Source organism: Scaptodrosophila lebanonensis, unplaced genomic scaffold (assembly GCF_003285725.1).
Source record: "Scaptodrosophila lebanonensis strain 11010-0011.00,11010-0021.00 unplaced genomic scaffold, SlebRS2 tig00000043-arrow-pilon, whole genome shotgun sequence".
NCBI lineage: Eukaryota > Metazoa > Arthropoda > Insecta > Diptera > Drosophilidae > Scaptodrosophila > Scaptodrosophila lebanonensis.
Genome location: NW_022060545.1, coordinates 5711012 through 5732173, shown reverse-complemented (window position 1 = coordinate 5732173; position 21162 = coordinate 5711012). Strand labels below are relative to the sequence as shown.

At 39.3% G+C, this 21162-nt stretch overlaps 1 protein-coding gene across 5 annotated transcripts in view; it reads left to right on the top strand.

Moving 5' to 3' along the window:
* LOC115623071 overlaps positions 1-21162 on the top strand; it is a 129648-nt gene that overhangs the window by 5996 nt on the left and 102490 nt on the right. For 4 of the 5 annotated variants that reach the window (XM_030517273.1, XM_030517271.1, XM_030517268.1 and 1 more), the window contains exons 4-11: positions 1064-1262; positions 1649-1813; positions 1885-2177; positions 2359-2723; positions 2802-3181; positions 5567-5735; positions 5800-6048; positions 6111-6240. In XM_030517273.1, coding sequence (XP_030373133.1) covers positions 1064-1262; positions 1649-1813; positions 1885-2177; positions 2359-2723; positions 2802-3181; positions 5567-5735; positions 5800-6048; positions 6111-6240 — 1950 coding nt within the window. Of the gene's footprint in view, positions 1-1063; positions 1263-1648; positions 1814-1884; positions 2178-2358; positions 2724-2801; positions 3182-5327; positions 5385-5566; positions 5736-5799; positions 6049-6110; positions 6241-21162 lie in introns of all 5 variants that reach the window. The other variant, XM_030517266.1, reaches the window with a different exon arrangement.

The following is a 21162-nucleotide window of genomic DNA, read 5'->3' as shown; positions in this document are numbered from 1 at the left end:
AGGTGCAGCATTTGAGAAGCGCCGAGAACGGCTCAAGTTGTACTTAAGTGTGCGAAACTGTATCAACGAACAGAAAGCACTTGTTAGTTAGGCATAGAAAAACCAAAAACCAAAACAACAAAGGAAATAGAATAGAAAATAAAAGAAATATACGTATATTCTTGGAACACACTTTATGTACGCCTTAAAGGCGCCAAACTTTGAGGTTTCTAAAACCAAATACCAAATATTAGATACCAATACTAATAATGCTAGCGCACATGCTTACAATAAATCAAATAAAATGAATAGGAAAGAAAGCAATCTAATCAAAAGTTAAATGTAAAATCAAAATAGCATAAGAACAATTAAATGTTAGGCGTACGATAAATTGAAGTTCAATTGTTCCACACATACCATCTAGAATATAAAATCGAGTTACTATTTGCGCTTAGCGCCTACTTGAAATATCGCTGTTCAAAATAAACTGCACCGGCTAAGCTTCTACTTCACGACTGCTATATGCTCTTAAATACTATATTTAATACTAATTTCAACACTAAATGCTCGTATGTGTATGTATGTGTCCATAACTCTACTATTACTACAACTACAACTACTACTGTCTACTACTATCTATGTATCTAAGTGTAATATACTTGTATGTATGATTAATAGAACTCAAGGCTTAGCACATGTCTAGCTGCAATTCTATATACAAATTCTATGCACCTTCAGTACTTTTACTAAGCCACACACTGCAAGAAAAAAAAGAGGCAAGAGAAAACGGGGCTCCGATCCCCAGAACCAGACGTTTTCAGTTTCTCACACGGCGACGGCACTGCTTTGAGCACACACTATATCCATATATACTTTTGCTCAACAAATTTCCAAGCCAAGCCAAGTCAAGTCAAGCCGAGAGCTAAAAAAGAAAGAAAGAAAGAGCGCGCGCGCGAGAGAGAAAGTTTTAACGAATTTCGAGAAAGAAAAGCAAGCAAGCAAGCAAGCAAGCAGAAAGCAAACCGCACACACAGAACCTTGTAATCCCAATCAACTAACCTAATGATAGTGCGACGTTTTACAGTCGCCTTCTTTCAAATTTTCACGAAAGGCCTCGTCGAGCTACTCGCTGAAATTGGATCCGCCGGGCAAGGGCAAAGTGAAGGCCAAGCGAAAGCCCCTGAGCACACCGGCCTCGCCGTCGCGCGTGCGCCAGGAGCCCCAATGCACCTGTATGTCGGCCGAACAGTATGCGCGACTGAGAACCGATCCACGTGTTAGAGGTGAGAGTAAAACCAAAAAAAAAAACCAAAAAAAAAACAAACAAAACAAAAAACAAAATATGAACTTAAGTTGAAGAAGCCGAGCAGCCAGCGAGTCAAGTCTCCTACGATCTACATATAAAGATGGCTCAGACCAAGTCTTGAATTATAACCGCTGTAGATTTGATTTCGATTTAAAATTTTAATTTACTATTTGCGTTATTTATCACATGGCCTAAATTACTTAGAAACTACAACTCTTCACTCCAACTTGACCAACAGTTAGAGATTTGGGCAAACAAATGCCACCATTTAGAGATTAGGCGACTACTGAGCAAGCAACACGCTCCAACAACTCCATCGACAAATCGCATCCCCCATCAAACTCACCGCCATACTCATTGCAGGTTCATCCACTTTGCCGCGTAATGTCGGCTCCCACAGAATTACCGACGTCGATGGCCAGCAGCAGGGCAAGGTGGTGAGTGCGGTGAGCAGCACCTCGTTATACGACAATGTGGCCAGCGGTGGTGGCAGCTCAGGCGTTGGACAAGGCATGACCGGAGGGGCAGGTAAGTCGATCGCTTAATATTCGTATACCTTGAACACTCGACTAGACTAATCCTGGTGCGCTCCATTTCAGACACCTTGCCACGTCAGATGAAGGGCAATCAAGATGGCGCTTTGGTGGCCAATGCCGGTGTCAATACCAATGCACCCGGTGTTATTGTGACCGGTGTGGGTGCAGGTAGCTCGGATATGTGCGGCCAAAATCATGTGGGCTCGCAGGTGGGTCAAGACGATGGCGGCGCCTGTCAAATGGATATGGATCTGTCAAAGAGCGAGGGCACACAGGTGGGCGGGGGTCTGCATCAGAGCGTGGGCACCTCCAACAAGTCCACCGGCACCCGCAACAAGGACTTTAACGACGATATGGTAAGTAGAGCCAAAAGGGGCAGACAAATGCGCCTATGCACGCAATCGTCTGGCGGATAACTGACTGGCGGCTCGCAAGTCACCCTCACAATAATGTCTGGCGCTTTGTAATTGCCCGTTCGCTCTGCTCTGCCTTAACACTCTCCCATCATGCTTCAATCTTTCGCTCTCTCTGTGGCAGACACGCGACGCACACTCGCATGACATGCATCAGCACAATGTAATCAACAACAACACCAGACGCAAGACCAAGAGCACCGAGGACATGAATGTGGACACGAGTACACTGAAGCGCATGCTAAAGCCGATGCCCAGCACCGAGAGCCCCGTCACCTCACCCGAAATGGGCCGACGGCGCTACAACTACTATAATGCGAATGCGGCGCACACTCTGGGGCCCCAGCACTTGCATCAGCATGGCGGCGGCGGGGGCGGCATGGGCATGGGTGTCGGAGGTGGTGTCGGCGGTGGCGGCCATCACATCATGAACAACAATACGCTAGGCCGGTCGGCAGGCAGTCAGTCGTCGCGTTTCTCCGGCTCCAGGTGGGTCGTCAATGATTACTGCAAAATTTTACACCCTTGCCATCAAGTTACATTCTGTTTTGTTTTGTTTCTTGGCAGATCATCTCACGAAATCGGACGCGGCTATCCCCCGCGCAATCTATACTTGGAATTGGAACGTGAGCGGAGCTGCATTGAGGGCTCACCGCCCTCGGATAATGTCATGTTCGATAACCAATGCTATGCGACCACGCCCAGCTCCAGCAACGGCAACTCGGATCAGGATCAGTCGTATGGCCAGCGCCCGGGCGGCGTCTCCTCGCGTCATCAGCATCATCATCAGGCGCCAAATGTCACTCCCACTCCGGGCAGTCCAACGTCGCGACTCCTACTCGAGTATGAGATGCATTTGCGCAATACGCTGGCCAAGGGCATGGATGCGGAGTCCTATAGTTTGCACACTTTTGAGGCACTGCTCTCGCAGAGCATGGAGAATCTAGGTGAGTTCCATCCACACACACAACCGGATATCCTGCCAGCCAATAATTAGTTTAGTTCGTTTCTATTTTGAATTCCGATTTCGATTTCGATTTGGTTTTTTTGTTTCATTTGATTTGCTGCATTTGTAGCGTTTTCCTTTTCCCCACACTCCACTCTTTTCTTTTCTCATTTCGTTCTCGTTGTTGTTGTAGCTAACCCCTTTGTTCGTTCATTTGATTCCGCCTCTTCTTATCGAATTTTTAATTAGCTTCGAGCCCTCAACCCAGTCAGAAAAGCCAATCAGCAACCAACCCACAGCTTTAGTTTCAGTTTCACAGTTCATGCAATTTCGCATAACATTTTAGTTTAATTGAATGCTTGTCATTTGATTGCGAGTGCAAAAAGTAGAGAATAGATAGAGAATGAGATAATCTGATTAATGCGGAATGTGATTGGGATTGGGAATGGGAATGGGCGATGGCATTTCCAAAATGTGTAGACAAAGCGGCTAAGAAGGTGTGAAGGAATCAGTTGGTGTGCGATTACTTGTTCTTAAATTTGCTGGAACATTATAAATTAAAGGAAATAAAAGAGAAGAGAGGTATAGGAATTCATTCATGATAATGGGATTTAACCTAGTAGAAGGGTTTATTTTATTATTAAATCAACAAAATGGGCTGTTAATACAAATTACAATGTTATTATATAACAAAGAAGATGTTATATAATGTTACGTTATAATTTCAATTTAAAATGTTAGGAAGCCTATAAAATAACAATAATGTCAATTAACGCCTGCGCTATGTTGGGGGTATTTTATTCGACATGTGGCCAGCCATTTGCCACAGCCAAATTTTATCAGAGACGTTGTAGACCTAACAAACAAGAGTGAGTAGAGGAGAAAACTAAATTGTAATTAAAATCTATTTAAAATAATTCTGGAATAGAAAGAGATAGAGGAAAATCTCCAACCCGCTGGGAGAAATTTTATTGCCAGTCCGGCAAACTATGCTCCGACTCACAGTAGTAAATGGTCCGAGATATCTCCGGAGATAACTATAGAGGACAGTTCTTATAGAATAGAAAGAGAAAGTAAATGTAAAAGTATATCTGAGTTGAAAAAAATAATTAGTAATTAGTTGTTCATCTAGACAAGATGAATGGAAAATAATGCCTCGTTGGTCTACGAAGAACTGAAAAATTATCAAATAAGGTAACTAATGCTTTGAAAAGTGAAAATGTAGAGAAATTTGAAGTGGTTTCATTGAAGAGCATTAGTCTTTACATATATAATCACTTTTTATGTTAATTTGATTTATTTATTTAATAGCTATAGGTAGGTTATTAATTTAAAGTGAATTTATTTTGAACTTGAACTTTTGTGATCTAAAATCCACGCCAAAGAACGGGAATTCTAAAATATTGTTGGTATTGAAGTGAATTTTCTAAACAATTATAACCCTCAAGCTTAGATCGGAAATATAAAGTATGTGGCTAAGAAATTGAAAGAACTAGAACTTATAAAGGTAGAGCGTAAAGAGTTATAGTTTGTTACTCGTCAGCAGATATTACTCCGATTCCCGTTCTTGTTAAATTAAGTGTAAATGATTTGACTCTTTTTTGGAATACCAATGAAGCCTTGGTACGAAATTAAATGGAATTCTCAAAAAATATTTTAAGATGATAGTTCACCAACATATTAGGAGTTCGGATGCTGTTTTTTTACCCTTCAATCAAATGAAATAAAAGTTACAACAGGGTTTTAATCTTCTGAATTAGAGAACAAAAATAACCCAACATTTTCTGATATACTTATCTTCTCTTTAGCCTTCGGAGAATATTGAATTATTTTTCATGAAACAGAGTTTCTAGCGAGCTATAGTATTTACTTATGCATGAGTGTATTGCAGTATAGAATAATGCATTTTTGGTATGACAGTTTTTTTCCTCAAAATATATATATTTTTTTTACCTAAATGTTTTGTTTATTCTGAAAAAGAATCATTAAACTTTTAAAGTACTTTTATGCAAGACTAACTGAACCTTCAATGCTATAAATTCATGTCACCAATGCATCATACTCTTACATTTGCCACTCTGCCTCATCGCCACAACCACCAACAACCACAACTACACAACAACAACAACAATTACTACCATTATCAGAATTCGCTGAAAGCCTACCCGGATCAACACAGCGCAGCCCATATCCACTACGTAGGCGTAAGTAGTTCCATAATTGCACGTCCTTAACAACTATTTATAAATCTTTCGTTGTCGTCTATCAAATGCAAAATCGAAGCCATAAACAAAAAATAACTGATGCATTTGCCTGCCATTAGTTATAGTTGCATATATGGAAGCAGAGCTCAACTAATCACCTATTTATTTCTCCACATATGCAGCCAATGCTAAATCCTCGACGTTGCCGTTGCCTCCACATCGACCCTTGTCCAGCATACGCGACAAGGAGCGAGATCGCGATCGCGACGGCTACTATAGTGATCGGAATGAGTTGATGCGAGAACGAGAGCGGGAACGCGATCGCGGCTATCTATCGGATCACAATGCTAGGTGAGTGAACAATTCAAATATGCAATAACTCCCTATTAATTTTGATTATGATTGTTGCTTGCAGTTTTTCTAATTCACGGTGCGCCTCGTGCATTGGCGAGTCGGCACGTGCCCAATGGTTCCGCCACTCGGACGGCTGGCGCTCGGGCAGTTCTACTATTGGTTCTGGTTCCGGACATGGCCTGATGTCCCAGCAAGTTCCTGGCACTGGACACAAGCGTTCACCCTGGGACTCGTTGCCTTCTTTGCGGCAGGACATCAGCCTAAATGACTCTGGCTATAAGAGTGCGCGTGCCGATTCTTTGGAGCAGCGGTGAGCTTCTTAATTATTAATATATATTCAAATGAACAACTAATGGTATTTACCTCTTGCAGTGCTGAGTTTATACGGCAAGACAGCTTGCGTTCCGAATATTTGAGCGATCGTGAATCACGCTACGGGATTGTACAACAGGCCTCGATCGAAAGCACCGACTCACGCATGTGCTATCTCACATCCTCAGAGGTAAGTCGCATTTCCATTAAGCTATCTGTCTACCAAACACTGCAGTAATAGTTAAAAGGCACTTGTTTTGGAGAGATCTAAATGTTTTTATAAATTTTTTCCTTATAAATTATTTTAAAGAAATAAATCCCATGTAACTGCCAGAACAATTTAGAACAGTCCAAAAGCATAATAAGTTCCCCAGTGAAGAACTTTAGGGGCTATGTCGATGATTTCTTTTGCTCTGTTATAAAACAGATTTAAAATATTTCTTTGCTCTACCGAGTAACATTTCACTAAAGTCCAGCTTATCTTAACTATTGATAACTATTGTATTTGCTTGGAATGTGTTTTTTTTTTATTATACATACATTGAAGTGTTTAATAGTTAGAAGCAGTCGAAGCAATTGTTTCGATATTTCTTTAATCATGATCGCCAAATATGCTTAATCATACAAAAATTCTTTAAGATAAATATGTCGGCGAACTATCTTCTTTGACTCTTTTGATCTGTTTTTTTTTTTCTTCTTTCAAACAAAAGTAATTTTTTTTAATCTGCTAAAGTCAAATTTAAACAGCCTTGTTGCTTCGGTAGAAGTTAGACTCGATTTTTCGTATACATTGTAGTAGGATAATCATGTGCACATTAACTTAACTGCCAGAGTTTCTGTTTCCCCGATATCGCTGTAACTTAAGCAATTCGATCGCGTCAGTCGCTTTCGAGTGATTGAATAAATAATACGTTCCTTGTAATAGGTCCGTGTGGGTGATTGATTTTTACATTCGCGTTCCACAACATTTTTAAATAAATTATGTATGTTTTCTCTTCATCTCGGTAATTAAAAGGCTGTTTATGTAAATTATAAATATATTTGTAATCTGTAGTCAATTCGAAGTATTTGAATGTTTCCTTTTCTACAGTCAGTTTCTTTTAAAACGCCTATGACTTAAATTTGAAAAGGTTTCTCCAACAACGACAATTTTGATCCAAGAATGCTTTCAATAGAAGTCCGTTCGTTTAAATCTTAAATGTTTCCACTGTCTGCACTTAAAGTTAAATAAGAATAATCTTAAATATTATTGAAAGATCTTGTGTAGTAATATACCATAATTAATCTATTTACCTTAAATTTACATGCTAAGAAAATTGAATAGAGTGAAATACTTTCAAACTGCTAGATGGTCTTGCCAGGAGTATTCAATATTTCTTTGTAAGAATTTCATTATCAATGAGCTAGGGGGAATCACACATTGTGAGTACTGTGGTTCGACCCACGCTATAATCATCATCGCAGAAGCATGTTAACAAAGTTACAACTTCACATAAAATGTAATAATTGTCCAACCCAGGAGAGATCTAAATCAAAGAAAAACACGAAAAATACAAAGTTTTAAATATTTCCTTAAAAGCAACAAAAAATGTAATTCTAATTCTAAAAGGCCCTTTCAAAATGCCATTCCTTCAGCATTTATAATGCAGTCCTCCACATAAACCACTGATCCTGCAGGAGAAGCAGTGACTTTATGCTTTTTGCTGTGTGCTATTTATAGTTCCCAACTGGGTCAACAACTCCTACATACTATATACCTTCACTGTTAACACATAACATGGCTGTTAACTCTAGAAGGGGCTAACATAGAGCGCTAACAGCCTGCTGTAGAAAGAATGTTAGGCCAAGAACGAAAAGAAACAAAGTTCTGTAGCAATTACAACAACTGACTCAGCATCCAATTGTGTAGGATGACGTTTCAAATGAAACACGCCGGCCACAAAAATAAAAGAGAAACACAAACACGCACACGCACACGCACACGCACAAATATATACACACACATATATCCTACCGCTATATAGTATAGTATGTGCAAACTGACTAACGATGCCAAAAAAAAGTAGTAAAACGAGCGAAATAAAGAAAAATTGTGGCGAGGGGAGGAAAGTCAACTGGCGCGTTTGGCTGTAGCAGCTATAAATGATATTTTTAGTTGCTGCTCGACGGCAGGCTGCCCAAACTGACCTAGTTTACGTTGATTAAAAACAAACTGCCACACTCCCTCATATATATACATATGTATGTATATATGTATGTATTTATATAGTATATACATACACTCCTAAGCAAACAGTTGCAAACGAGGCAGGAGCCAAACTTTCTCTTTTGCATGAGTTATAGTGCAACTCCCAAGCTGCAGCAGCGGCACTTTTTCGGGCAGCGACTGCGTCGTCGTCGGCACTCCTATTATTTGAGGCTCAACTGATGTTGATGATGATGATGATGATGATGGCGGATGTGATGATGATATGCCAAATTCTGTGGCTCGTTTTACAATTGCTTGATAGCTGGCTGGCTTTTGTTTGCATTTTACCTTGGCTTGTCAACTGCCGCTGTTTTTACTGTACTTGTTGTTGTTGCCATGTATATTGCAGGCTTGGCGGGTGTGGCCAAAATTGTGCTATACTCGTACATTGCACAATTGCTGTCTTAGACAAACTCCTCGGCTTGATGCCAACTTTCTATATATTTCATCAACGCCGTTTGCCTTGACACTAATGAGGCGTTGTATGCTGCGGCTGCTTCACTGCAGCATCCACACTAGCGCACTCACATGCTCACACACTAACTTGCTCAGTCCCTAACGCACTCACACACACTCGCACACACACACACACACTCACAGAATCTGCATTGAGTGCGTTGGCTTGCTCTTACAACGTTCAACTTGTTAATTGCAATAAACTTCCATTGTTACACTGACACACAATCGTTGCTGAACAGAAGCAGCAACAGCGGCATCGGCAGCGGCAGCAGAGAACGTAGCAGCGCAGTTTGTCAGAGCAGCGACCCGGATCCAACTCCAGGCAGAGGCTTTTCCAGCGCTTTGCATTGGCGCATGCGCTCTAGGCCCCTTACGCTCACCAACTAACACTCTGTGTGCTTTCCCCAGCCCCTCACAAGTTCTCTTTTGTTGTGCTCTTCCGTGCGCTTAGCACAGCTTTCGCTGTCGCCGCTTCCAAGCCCACTGCTGCTGCCTTCCAGCGAGCAAAAGCTTTGCGCGGATACTTCGTACGTGTGCTCCGCTTACCGCTGTCATTGCTGCTATTTTGCGCTAGTGTTGCGCTAACTTTTGCTCTGTCGTTTTATAATCAGAAGAAGAAATTGCTGTGTGTACGAGTCGAGTACGTGTATGTGTGCATGTGTGTGCGTGCGTGCGAGTGTGCCATTTGAAATTTTTGCAATATACGTAAATTTTTGTTCCGCAAATCAATTTACTCTTCCATGCAACATCAGCAATTGCGCGACCCATAACTTAAATAAAAGTTCTAAAGAAAAATTTAATACAATACAAAAAGAAAATCTCTAAAAAGACCAGCAGTTGAAATTTTTGTGTACAAAAAATGTTTTAAAATTCACACAAGCAGCTTCCGCAGTAACTGCAATTTTCTCTATGCGTGCGTGTGCCGTTGTTATATGATGTATTAGTGTATAACATTACTCTGCGTTTCTTTGTACTCGTATGTGTACATAAGGCTGTGCATGTGCTCTACATGTGTGTGTGCGTGTGCAACGCTCCAAAGTATGCAACGTGCGGAAATATTCGCTTTATTGCAGTTTCGGTAAACGGATCAAATTAACAAGAACTACAACAACAGAAGCTACAACAACAACAACCACAGTAACAACTAAAAAGGAAGGCACATGTTAAGCAAGTAAATGTCAAAAGAATAATAATAAATAAATGTTGAGCTGAGACGCATAACATAAATAAAGCAAAGTCGAAAAACATGCTGTCTGAAATGTACGTGTGTATGTGCCTATGGATGGTGTGTGTGTGTTATGGCATTCTGTGTCAAGCAACGATTAAACGCTTTGTTAATCTCCCATAAGACGGAACGAGCTCCTTTCAAGTCAAGCCAAGCGAGCACCAAAAATAAATGCCGCCTTAAAACATTCTTAGTGCCTCTTTAGCAGCTGCCAGGCAGTATCAATGTATGAGTACGTACATACACTTATGTACATGTGTGTTTATGTGTGTGTCTGTATCTGTGTTGGTGTCTGCGCGTGCCGTTTTAGCGACGGAAGCAATAATAATAAAAATAGCAATCAAGCGGCAGCTCTAAGTGTGAATGTATAACAATAACAACAGCATCAAGGCGACATACATTGCGTATGCGTAATGTTTATGTGCTTGACATAAATGCGAGAGACAACACACAGTGCGTATGCGTAATATGCTTGCATATGCATACGAGTATACAGTGAGCACAATTTTATTAAATCGACGCCTATTAGGCCACAAGAAAACGTTTTCAATTAGGGAGACATAAAAACAGCAACAATAACAACCCATAAGTTGGTCAAATCCAATAGCTGGCGTCTACTTATTTTCCGAATCGGTAAACATGTCACGACACGCACACAGCAAGCTGGAAAATGCGATCAGCATCACGTTTTGCGTTTTTGCACGTGTGCTATTGCGTGTGTGTGCGTGTGTCTGTGTGCGTGTGTGCGTGTGTGCCTGTAGATGTTGTGTATTGATAAGCCAAGAAGCTCTTCTCCCCTCCCTCTGCCTTCCGCGCTCCTATTTTTTATATGGCTGCGCATGGGCACGAACTTATTGGTTGCCAGCCAATTTTGCTGACGCTGCTGATGTCGATGGCATAGATAAAGTGTATTACGTTGATTGTATCCAATATGTAACTGGTCTAATACTAATGGCATAAATATCAAGGCAAGTTGGCAGTTGGCAGTAAAGGCCCTAAGCCAGTTCGCCAGTTAAGTGAATTGCTACGCTTTTCTTTTCCTCTTACCGATAGGTTTAAATGAGTTTCTGTTATTTTTGTATCCATTTGCTTATTGTAGACTACAGATAGTCGATTCTATGTAGTCAGTGCTTTCTGTACCTGCCTCGGCTGCATAACAAACAAAGCTATGTTTAAATAATGTAAGTCGCCAGCCTTAACATGCCGTTGAAAGCTCTGAAAGCTTTTTGATATTCTGTTAAGTAACCAGAACATTTCAAATGGGTTTAAAAGCTTTGCGCTGTCCACAGGAAGTTTGCACACGGCTTGGTGTTGGTCCACGAATGGCCCTCAATATGGACGCTGTTAGGTACGTTGTTTCTTCTCAGCAACATACGAGTATACTGTAGCTGATTGCTTTTAAGCACATGTGTGTACAACATTGCTCTCACTTAAAGGCATTGCATTTCCAAATAGTAGGAAGTACCTAAAGTAAATGCGTTATTAGTGCTGAAAAATAAGCATCAGTTATGATAGAAAACTATTTTCTGTATCAATTAAATGGCTAGATTTTTAATATCTATTGCTTTTCTTTTTCGAATTATTTCCTATTACCAAAAGTATTTACTTTTGAATAATTTAACTAAAAAAATTAATTTTTTATTTCATTTAAAAAGTTAATTTTTATTAATTGTTGCAGTTAAAATTGTTTTGTATTAAATGAACAAGCAGAATAATATGAAATTGTAATCTTTTTCCACTAACTGACTTCATTTATCTTAAAATTGGCTTCAAGCACAATATTTATATATAAGATGAATCACAGCTTACCATTCTGTTGATGAATGATAATGTTAATCCTCGCGCGGAAGTGCTCGAGGTTGGGCTATTTTATATTTGTAAAAATGTATTGTTAAGGTGCTAATCTGAATGCACGAATGTTAATCAATTTCTTGCCTAGATCAAGATTTGATTATTCGACAAACAGACTTACATATATTATTCAATAAAATATTGAATGTAAGTTTCATCAAAGATTTGAAATTTAATGTTTTTCCTTTAGTATTAGGCCTGCTTCACCCCTTGTGGTTCTTATGGGGTGTACAAATTACAAAATCTTTAAACAGTCATTAAAATAAAGTGGTAAAACGGTGCGACTGATATTTTCAAGTAATTTAGAAAGAATGCTCAAGACTGTTTATAAGAAGAATTAAGAATGTTAAGAATTCTCTATAAAATACAGCCTGCACTGAAATGTGATTTGAAATCGGAATTTAAATATATTTAAAATAAAATTGGTCATCTCTCATAAAACAATGAACTTAATAATGCATAGAAATTATTAACATTATTTTCTTGTTGCTTTGCAGTTTAGTTCAGTTTATATTACTTCGCTTTAAAACGTTTACAACAGAAAATGTGCTCGAGTGACAGCAATTTTTCAATGCATTCAGTATTGTTGTAAAATCTCTTTATCGCTCGCATTGTTGCTCGTATATTGAAATAGAATTCCAAGAAATTCAGACACACATCCAGCATATGCCATGCACTATTCTATCGGCCTGTCAACCGTGTCAGCACACGTTAAGTTCGTTGCGTAAAACTTCATGGTGTTGGATCAGAGTAGAGAAGCTTGGCAGTTTCATGACATGGGCTAAAAGTTGACCGCATATTATGGCCAGAAGATGAGCAGGGATGTGCTCTCTGTAATAGATTTTCCATGCTGGCATTCGATATCGATATCAGCTTTATGCATATTTCATGATGATGGCGGCCCTGCGGCGCATTGGGCAAATGAACATGCATAATTTAAGTGTTTAAAATGTTTACATTGACAAAGAACCAATTTGTTTTACATTTTTCCGCATTTACTTAATTTATTTTTTCTTCGCATTTTTCGCGTGGCTTTTTGTCTGCCCCACGGGCATAGCGCGTGCACTGCCAAATGATCAATCAAATTGATTAATTACCGAAAAATGTTTTTAAATGCGAGGCATACATTAATTTGCACAGCAGCTGAATAAGAATAGGAGATGAAGGAGCAAAAGGACGAGGACTGAGGCGGCTTGTGGTTATGTTTTATGCATTAAGTTTGTGCGACAATTTAAACGGGCCCCATGACTTGTGGGGTCAGAAAGCGTAGCTGCTTGAAGACAAAGAGCGCCAGCTTTAAAAGATAAGAGTGACATACGCACATACACACACGCACACACACTTACAATGTCATTAAGCCACTTAATGTGGCGTCCCAAGTTAGACAACGTGGTGTGTTTTGGAGAAGGGGAAGGGTGAGGGTAAGGGTAAGGGTAAGGAGCACCAGCTGTTAGGCAACAGCTGCAGCCGCAGTCGCTAAGCCAAGTAACTTGAATGTCAACGGGCGTTTGGCCCAAGTCCTCCCCCTCATTAGCAACGACAAGCTATAAGACCTTTAGCAATTTATTTTATCATAGATGATACTTCATTTTCTGCCAATTTGCTGCACATGTTCATCCAACTTGGTCGCCTTTCCCGTTTCGCCTCACCTCGCCCCGCCATTTAGTTTCACTGCCAACTGTGTGTGTGTGTTCCCTTTTTAATTTGTTTAATTTCCATTTTCGCACCTTTTGAAAAGGCTAACGCGCGCTTTGATATCATTAAAGCAAATTGAGGAGCGCACAGCCAAACAGCTGGGGTCCGTACAAAAAACAAAGCGTACTTTTTGGCGCAAAAAACGGAAAATGAGAGAACAAGCTCGGAACGAGCAACGGTAAATCATTCTAGCGAATTGACGCAACAAAGAGCGAGAGGTGTGTGCGTACGAGTATGTATGTATGTATGTGTGGGGGAAAGCGAATGCTGTGGAAACTTACATAGATGGGAAAATTACAATGTACCCTCTTCAGCCCAGACCCAGGTCCGCCCCTTAACTGCCACGCTTGACATTCCATTGACATTTCAATAAGCGAAGAAACTAATTTTTGTATTACAAGCAACGTGCTTGGCAAAAACTTTTCCATCTTCAGCAACTATTTTTCGCTTTTTCGTCTTACATTCAACTTTTTCGTTTTTCCTTTCTCAAATGCGAACGGCATGGCAAAGAGCAAAGCGGGCAGAGCAGAACAGAGCAGCAACACGCGACGGAAGAAAAGTGCAATATTAATTTGCAGCGAGTGCATTAAAGCGTGACAGGATAATGGCTGGATGGGGCAAATAAATTGGGGGGGAAGGGGGGGAAGATAGGAATGAGCTGCTGTCAGCGAAAGTTGGGAAAAAAACTGCTGCAACTGCTGGCCAAGTATTTGACACAAAAATAACAGTTTTCTTATTTTTCCGTTGACCGAGGAAAGTTTTGCAACTCTTACACATATTTTTGGGTTTGTTCTTCATAATCTTTCTCCCCCTCCTTTGGCTCCTCAATATAGCCTTGCTCATCTTTTTCGTCCTCTCAGACGATAACGGCAAATGGTTAGATAATTTTTTTGAGTCCTTCAGCTCAGCTCATGCTTTTCTCGATTTCACACTGCAACTACTGCCAAATTGGAAGTGCGCTGGTGCCTGGGTCTTATGAAATGCTAAAAGGCTTGCGCCCAACTTGTCAACTACTAGGAGGTGGCCTTAGCCAGTGGTTGACCCCGTTGGGGTCGCTTCACAGGATACGTCTCTGTTGGCCGCTTTGCTGCCAAAAGCCTTAGCCAACACCAACGCCAAAGCCAAAGCCGCTGCCTTGAATTCACTTTTCGATAATGTTGCTTGGCAGCCAAACGACGAGCACCAACCTCGTATGTAACACTTCAACGTTGAGGTTATACATGAAATCGACTCAGACGGGGGGTCGTAAGGGGTCGTTTCTGTCATCAGTTGTGCGGCCAAGTGGGTGGGCTTTTGAAATTTAAGCATATTGCTTGGCTTTTAATAAAAGTTGGCAAAGCACTGTGGCTCTGGCGTATACTCCAAGTTCGGTTTATGGACACTGCCATATGACTGTCTGAAATGTTCGGACTGGTGGCAAGCGGCTTTGAAAACCATTTCAAAGCGTAGATTTAATGAGAAAACATTATTTGTGCGTAAGAGTGTCAATAGCATTGAAGTATTTTTGGCTAAATGTGGAACTGAGATTTGTCATTTAATCAAGTTGCTTTGCCAGCGCTTTGAAATAAGCTGAGGACAAGCAATTCGAAAATGTAACACAAGAGCAGGTGAGCTGCTCTAAAAATTAGGAACTTACTAGCTTGCTTCCTTTGCGATTCGATTTGTTGAGCTCCTACTGTGGTAGATTTGTTAAAAAAAGTCATCAAATGTTTATGTTTTTTGAACATAAGTAAACGATCTAATTCATTAGTGTTTCAAATCTGATCTTAATACATCTTGATTCTTGTTTTGATACCTCTTTATATTTATGTATTACATTAACAAATAAATAAAAAAAAGTAAAAGAATTAGAGAACAGAGACTAAATAAATCTAAACTAAAAGAAATAGAGGTCAAGTAATAATACTAAAAACTCAAAAACAAATAAAACTACATAAAAATAATAAAAAATTTTGTGACAGTGCGACACGCGATAGAAATGACACTTAATGGTTGTATAATTTGATTGTGTAAATTTAGTTTAAGACTAATAGCACGAAAATGATTATCGCTTTCGGTTATCGAGCTAAGAAATTACTAAAAACGCGCTACGAATAGCTAGAAAATCCGCTAGAAAATGACTAGAAAACAATTATAAGTAGCTAGAAAAAGTGTAGAAAATCCGTTAAAAATGCGCCAGAAAATCTGTATAAAACCTACTAAAAATATATAGAGAAACATTTATGTTGTATATACTGGCAAGAAGCACCGCTATAAATAGCTATAAAAGCTGCTGAAAATAGATAAAATACCAATGGTTGCTGATCTAGCTTTCAAGAGCCTTAGACAATGCAGTTTTATTTCGGATTAAAAATATTCTTGTAAAACCCAAAAACCACCAGAAATGGCGACTCTTAAAAACCATAATCTACTATGTAGATACATATACTTGTAAATAAGCAGAAGGCAAATCAATTGCTGACGTTTGCGAGTTTATTTTACAATTAGGATCGTGCAACCATGAAATATGACCAATCGGAGAGCACCATTTTAGATTCTACCTATTCGTTTCGTCACAGAAAAGGCTGCCGATCCGGTGGGGAAGGTTTATAAGCTAGTCCGGTAATCAGTGTTTCGGCTGGAGGTAGCTGAAAATAAAAGATTTCAGTGAGATAAGGCAAAGCTTACTTGAGAGTAAAGAGTAAAAAGTAATCATTAGGGCGTCTGTTAAGTAGAAGAGACAAGAAGTTCCCCTATCAGACTTACACAATGCACATAGGTACATTATTTTGCAATGTGCATATGCTTCTTGTTTCCATTAAATTAAACAATTTAGGGAACTAAAATTGTACTTAGGAGGAGGCAACCCTAATTGGAATGTTTATAAATGATTATTTGTGCACAAATATATTTACTTTGACAACACATATGAACCTTCATCTCATATCAAATGGCGTGAAATATTTACATTTGATGGCTCTTGGGAAAAGTTGTCAAGTCATTTTGCAGTTTTTACCTCTCAGGGCAAAGTTTTCTGAAGTACTACATATATGTGTTTTCATGTGTGGTTCTTTGTCAACTTAAAAAAAACACGATGGGCTCAGTTAATGAACAGAAGTCCAACTTACATACTTTACCTGACATTTGTTGTTTTGTTTTTATTTTTCGTTGCTGTCTGCTGCTTTTGCTTACAAATTATATAAATATGATAAATGTCGCACAAAAGTCGTGTGCAAATAAATGAAAAGTATAATAAGAAGGCGACGACCGCCTGCCTTACTGACTGACTGACTGACTGGCATACATACTCGTGTTCGTAAGTGCAAACAGAGGGACCACCACGCAGACAAGCCAAGCCGCACATGAACTCATTTTAATTTTAACAACAAACCAAAACCAAACGAACCCAGACATGAATAACCAACCAGCCTACCAATCCACCCAATCCAGCAACGGCAACGGCAACGACAACGACAACCATTTAAAGCAGGAGGCACACCCAGAAGGAAAATGGGGAAAAATTGTAAAAGAAAAGAGAGAAAGAAACACACTTAAGTCAAAACTGAAATAAAAACCCAAAGAATATACTTGTACGTATGTATATACAGATATATACAGATATACGCGAACGGGCCAGAGATGAAATCATACAAAAAAGTATAAATGTTTCTAAAGGAAAATGTTTGCTTGCGCACTTGGGCGCAACATCAATGACAGCATTTTAACAATTGACGCGGGCGTTGAGTGAACCGAAAATGCCAGTAACAATAGAAACAACTACAACAACAACATCAACATACATACGCACACATTTGCATTTGCATATCACACACTCTTTCACACCCAAATCACACTCGCATACATGCAATGCAAATCAAGTTACAAGAACCTAAGCCTCGCAAAAAAAAAACGAAACTAAAAAAAATATGAGTAAAAATAAGACCGAACTTTGCATACTCTTTCAATAAAACAAATAATAAAACTAAGAAATGAAAAAGCCTATATGAATAACAAAAATATCAAATATATATTTTATTTGCCGGACGGCCAGCCATTCCCCGATTCACAGCAAAGAGTAGTCCTAGAGTCAAAGAGTAGATTAGACCTAACAAAAAATCAATGTGGACGAAAAAATAGCTCGAAAAGAATGAAGTATGTTTAGATTAAAAACTTAAATTAAAATACTTAAATAACAAACATTGAAACAGTTATAATTATAGCTTTCTTTAAATTTGATTGTAAGCTCAAAATTGTACTGAAACTATTCTAACTTTGCACAAAATAGTTTCCCACTAAATTATAATTGTTTTATTTATTTATTTATTTATAATTATTATGAATTGACCTGCAGATATAACGTAAATATAGAAGAGCACACTTTTGCAAAATTACATTCAATTTTTACTTATTATTTATTAATTACAATTGTATATATTTTTATTAACATTACATTATCAATACATGTATAGGGAATTGTTTGACTTACGAGTAGTCTTTAGGCGTCTGACAGTAAATAATAATTAAGATATTTTATTATTTTCCATATTAATTTTAATGTTACATTAATATGCGTAAATAATTGAACTGAAAAGTAGCATGGTAAGTGGGATTTTTATTTACCAAGACATGGAATAAATGATTTGGCTTTCGTTCTCGCGCGATGGAGTAAATTCCATTATGGTAGAAGCAACATGAATTAATGGATAGCAGTCGAAAGGAGATGCTGAAGTCTTCAAAGACTTGTGCTTTTAATTTAGCATTATTGTTTAGTACTCAGTTAAATAGTATTAGCAAAAAGGGCTTAAACAAAGCAATGAAGCAATTAAGTTGCATCTTAGAACATAATTTTAGGAGTTGCATGCCCCCTTTTTTGCAAAGTGTATCAAAGTGGTGGACTGGCTTGTTGGCTTGTTTGGGTTTTGGATTTTGGTCTCTTGATTTCTTCCTTCCGTTGTCGTTGTCGCCGCCGTTTTCGTCGCCACGGATGCCGCCATTCGCAAAAGTGAAACGTGTAAAGCGCTTTTTTTTTACTTCACCTCTTCACCTTTTCTCCTCCTCTTGTTGGCAAAACGATGTCGTTCGCTCATTTTTTTCTTTTTTTTGCACCTTTGTCAAAAGATTATACTGGTAGTCATAAAAAATAATAAAATGTGCGAACGCACAACTGCAGCAACAATAACAAGAGCTACAACAATAACAACAACAGCAACAGCAACATTTGCAGACAAATCCGTGCTGCTCACATGAGTGCGCGCAGCTCCCCCGGCTCCGGCTCAGCCACCAGCTCCGTCCCACCGTCCGTCTGTCCGCCCTCTTTATGCTTCCAATTGCTGTATATATGTAAAAGCACGCACCAACTGTACATTTGTATGTAAATGTAAATGTCATTGGTATTCGCGCATTTCAAAATCTGACACGACCTTCCGGGCGCCGTAAAAGGCGCTGTCGGTTGGGTCGAAGGAAGGGGAAGGGGGGTGGACGGGCATTGAGTAGCGAGTGTTGAGCGTTGGGCGTCGAGGTGCGTGGCGACCTTCTTCACCTTTTATGCCGCTGACAGCGAGCGTATTTGGTGAGGCAGCTACGGCCACGGGCTTACAGCTCAGAGCTCACAGATTCCGGAGGGCCTCGAGTCTTCGGGCCCAGTCAGCCTCATTTTGGCACCTCGGCACTTTTCGCTTGGTAATTGGCATGTGTTCAGCATTTTGTACATTTCGTACAGTTGCAAAAAGTTTCATTCCGACCACCCATCCACCTATCCACCCATCCACCTATCCACCCATCCAGCCATCCAACCATCCATATAGCTATCACGGCCATGCCGCCCGCCCACTCACTTAGTTTGTTCAGTGAGTTGGTTCGTTTTTTTCATGCGTTGCTTGTTAAATTTTCTTTTGCTGCTGCTGCTACTGTAGTTGTTGTAGTTGTTGTAGTTGTTACTTTTCTTGTTGTTGCTGTGGAAATGGATTACGTGTGCGTGGCAAAGATATGAATATAATTAAATGTTACAACTACATTTTTACGTTTTATAACTTGATGTTTTCTCTGCCACTTAAATGAGCCGTTTAAAGTGTTTATGAAATGGAAAATGTACGCCATAAAGCCATCAACTAAATTGGAAGTGGGATGCAGTGTATGTAGGGCGTGTATATATATTTGAAAGGTTCAGAGTTGCGCTCTCTAACATTTCCCTTGTTATTATTTTTATTATTCTGTTTTCCTTTTGGTTGGCTATGCTTGACTTTAGTCCACTATTATGACAATGACAAATGAGATTAGCCTAAAGTTGCAAAATGATGTTAAATTGTAATGTTTTGCCTGCTGCTGAGGTTGTGTTTGTCGTTGTCCTTGTTGTTGTTGTTTTTACTGCGATCTCTGATGTTGCTATTAATGTGTATGGAGGTGCAATTAAGTTTTTCACTTGGCGGGCATTTAAAACTTTTAATTAAAGCGAACGTTGCAGCTTTTTATTGCTCTCTTTATGAGCTGTGAAAAAGATATTAATTAAAAGATTTTCAATGGTGTAGTTTTTCTTCTCGTTTTACATGTGTACGACACATAAAGAGATTCATTATTTATCGCATAAAGCGGTCCGTCGAATATGCACAATTTTCGTTGCCTACTTTTCGGGGATGCGCTTATTTATTGCAGAAAGCGAGTCAACATTTAAACAGAAGCATTCGCTTTAACCATAACTGCACTTTTTATAGATTTTTAAATTGAAGTCGCTTGTATTTTTGTTGGAATTATTGAAATGCAAATATAACTAGAGTTGTATAAAATCTTTGTTGCAATTGATCGTCTTTAAAGCTAATTTTTAGTTAGTGCAATCTATAGGATACTAAAGAATATTTTAATGAAAGGCGAGGCTTAATGATAGTAGCATGTTGTTTTTGTTTAATCGCTCGACTAAGACGAGATAAGTAAAGCTGCTGATAGGGTTTTCAAAGCTGCTGCATATGTTCTTATTCTACTACTTAAATGTATTTTTATAGCCTGTACCCAAAGGGTGAAAGGCTATACTAGTTTTGTGCGCATGTATGTAACACACAGAAGGAGGCGTGGCAGACCCCACAAAGTATATATATTCTTGATCAGGATGAGAAGCCGAGTCGATATAGCCTTGTCCGTCCGTCCGTCCGTCTGTCCGTCTGTCTGTCCGTCTGTCCGTCTGTCCGTCTGTCCGTCTGTCCGTATGAACGCAAGGATATCAGAAAGTATAATAGCTAGAATAACCAAACTTGGTTTCCATATTCTCCTAAGACCGAGAAAGTACGAGTTTGAGTTTTTTTTCGATGCACCCCCCCACTCCCCCGCAATTCGTGTTTTTTCTTATAACTTCCGTAATTCTCGGAATTTTGAAATCAATTTTGGTAGGTACATCCAGTTAGTACTAATGTGCCCGTGTGCCAAATTTCATCATGATAGGTCAATTCTGAAGAAAGTTATAGCCATAAGTAAAATCGCTGCTCATGCGCTGCCTGCAGCTCAGTCGCCAGCGCTGCCCGCAGCTGTTGTTGTTGTTGCTGCTTTGGTTTAACTTTGTGCTGCATACATACACGCATATAAACACGCATAGGTACGTGATGTAAATGTATGCTGTTAAAACTAAACATAAACATATATTCTAATTTAATTTAATTAATTAATTCATTAAT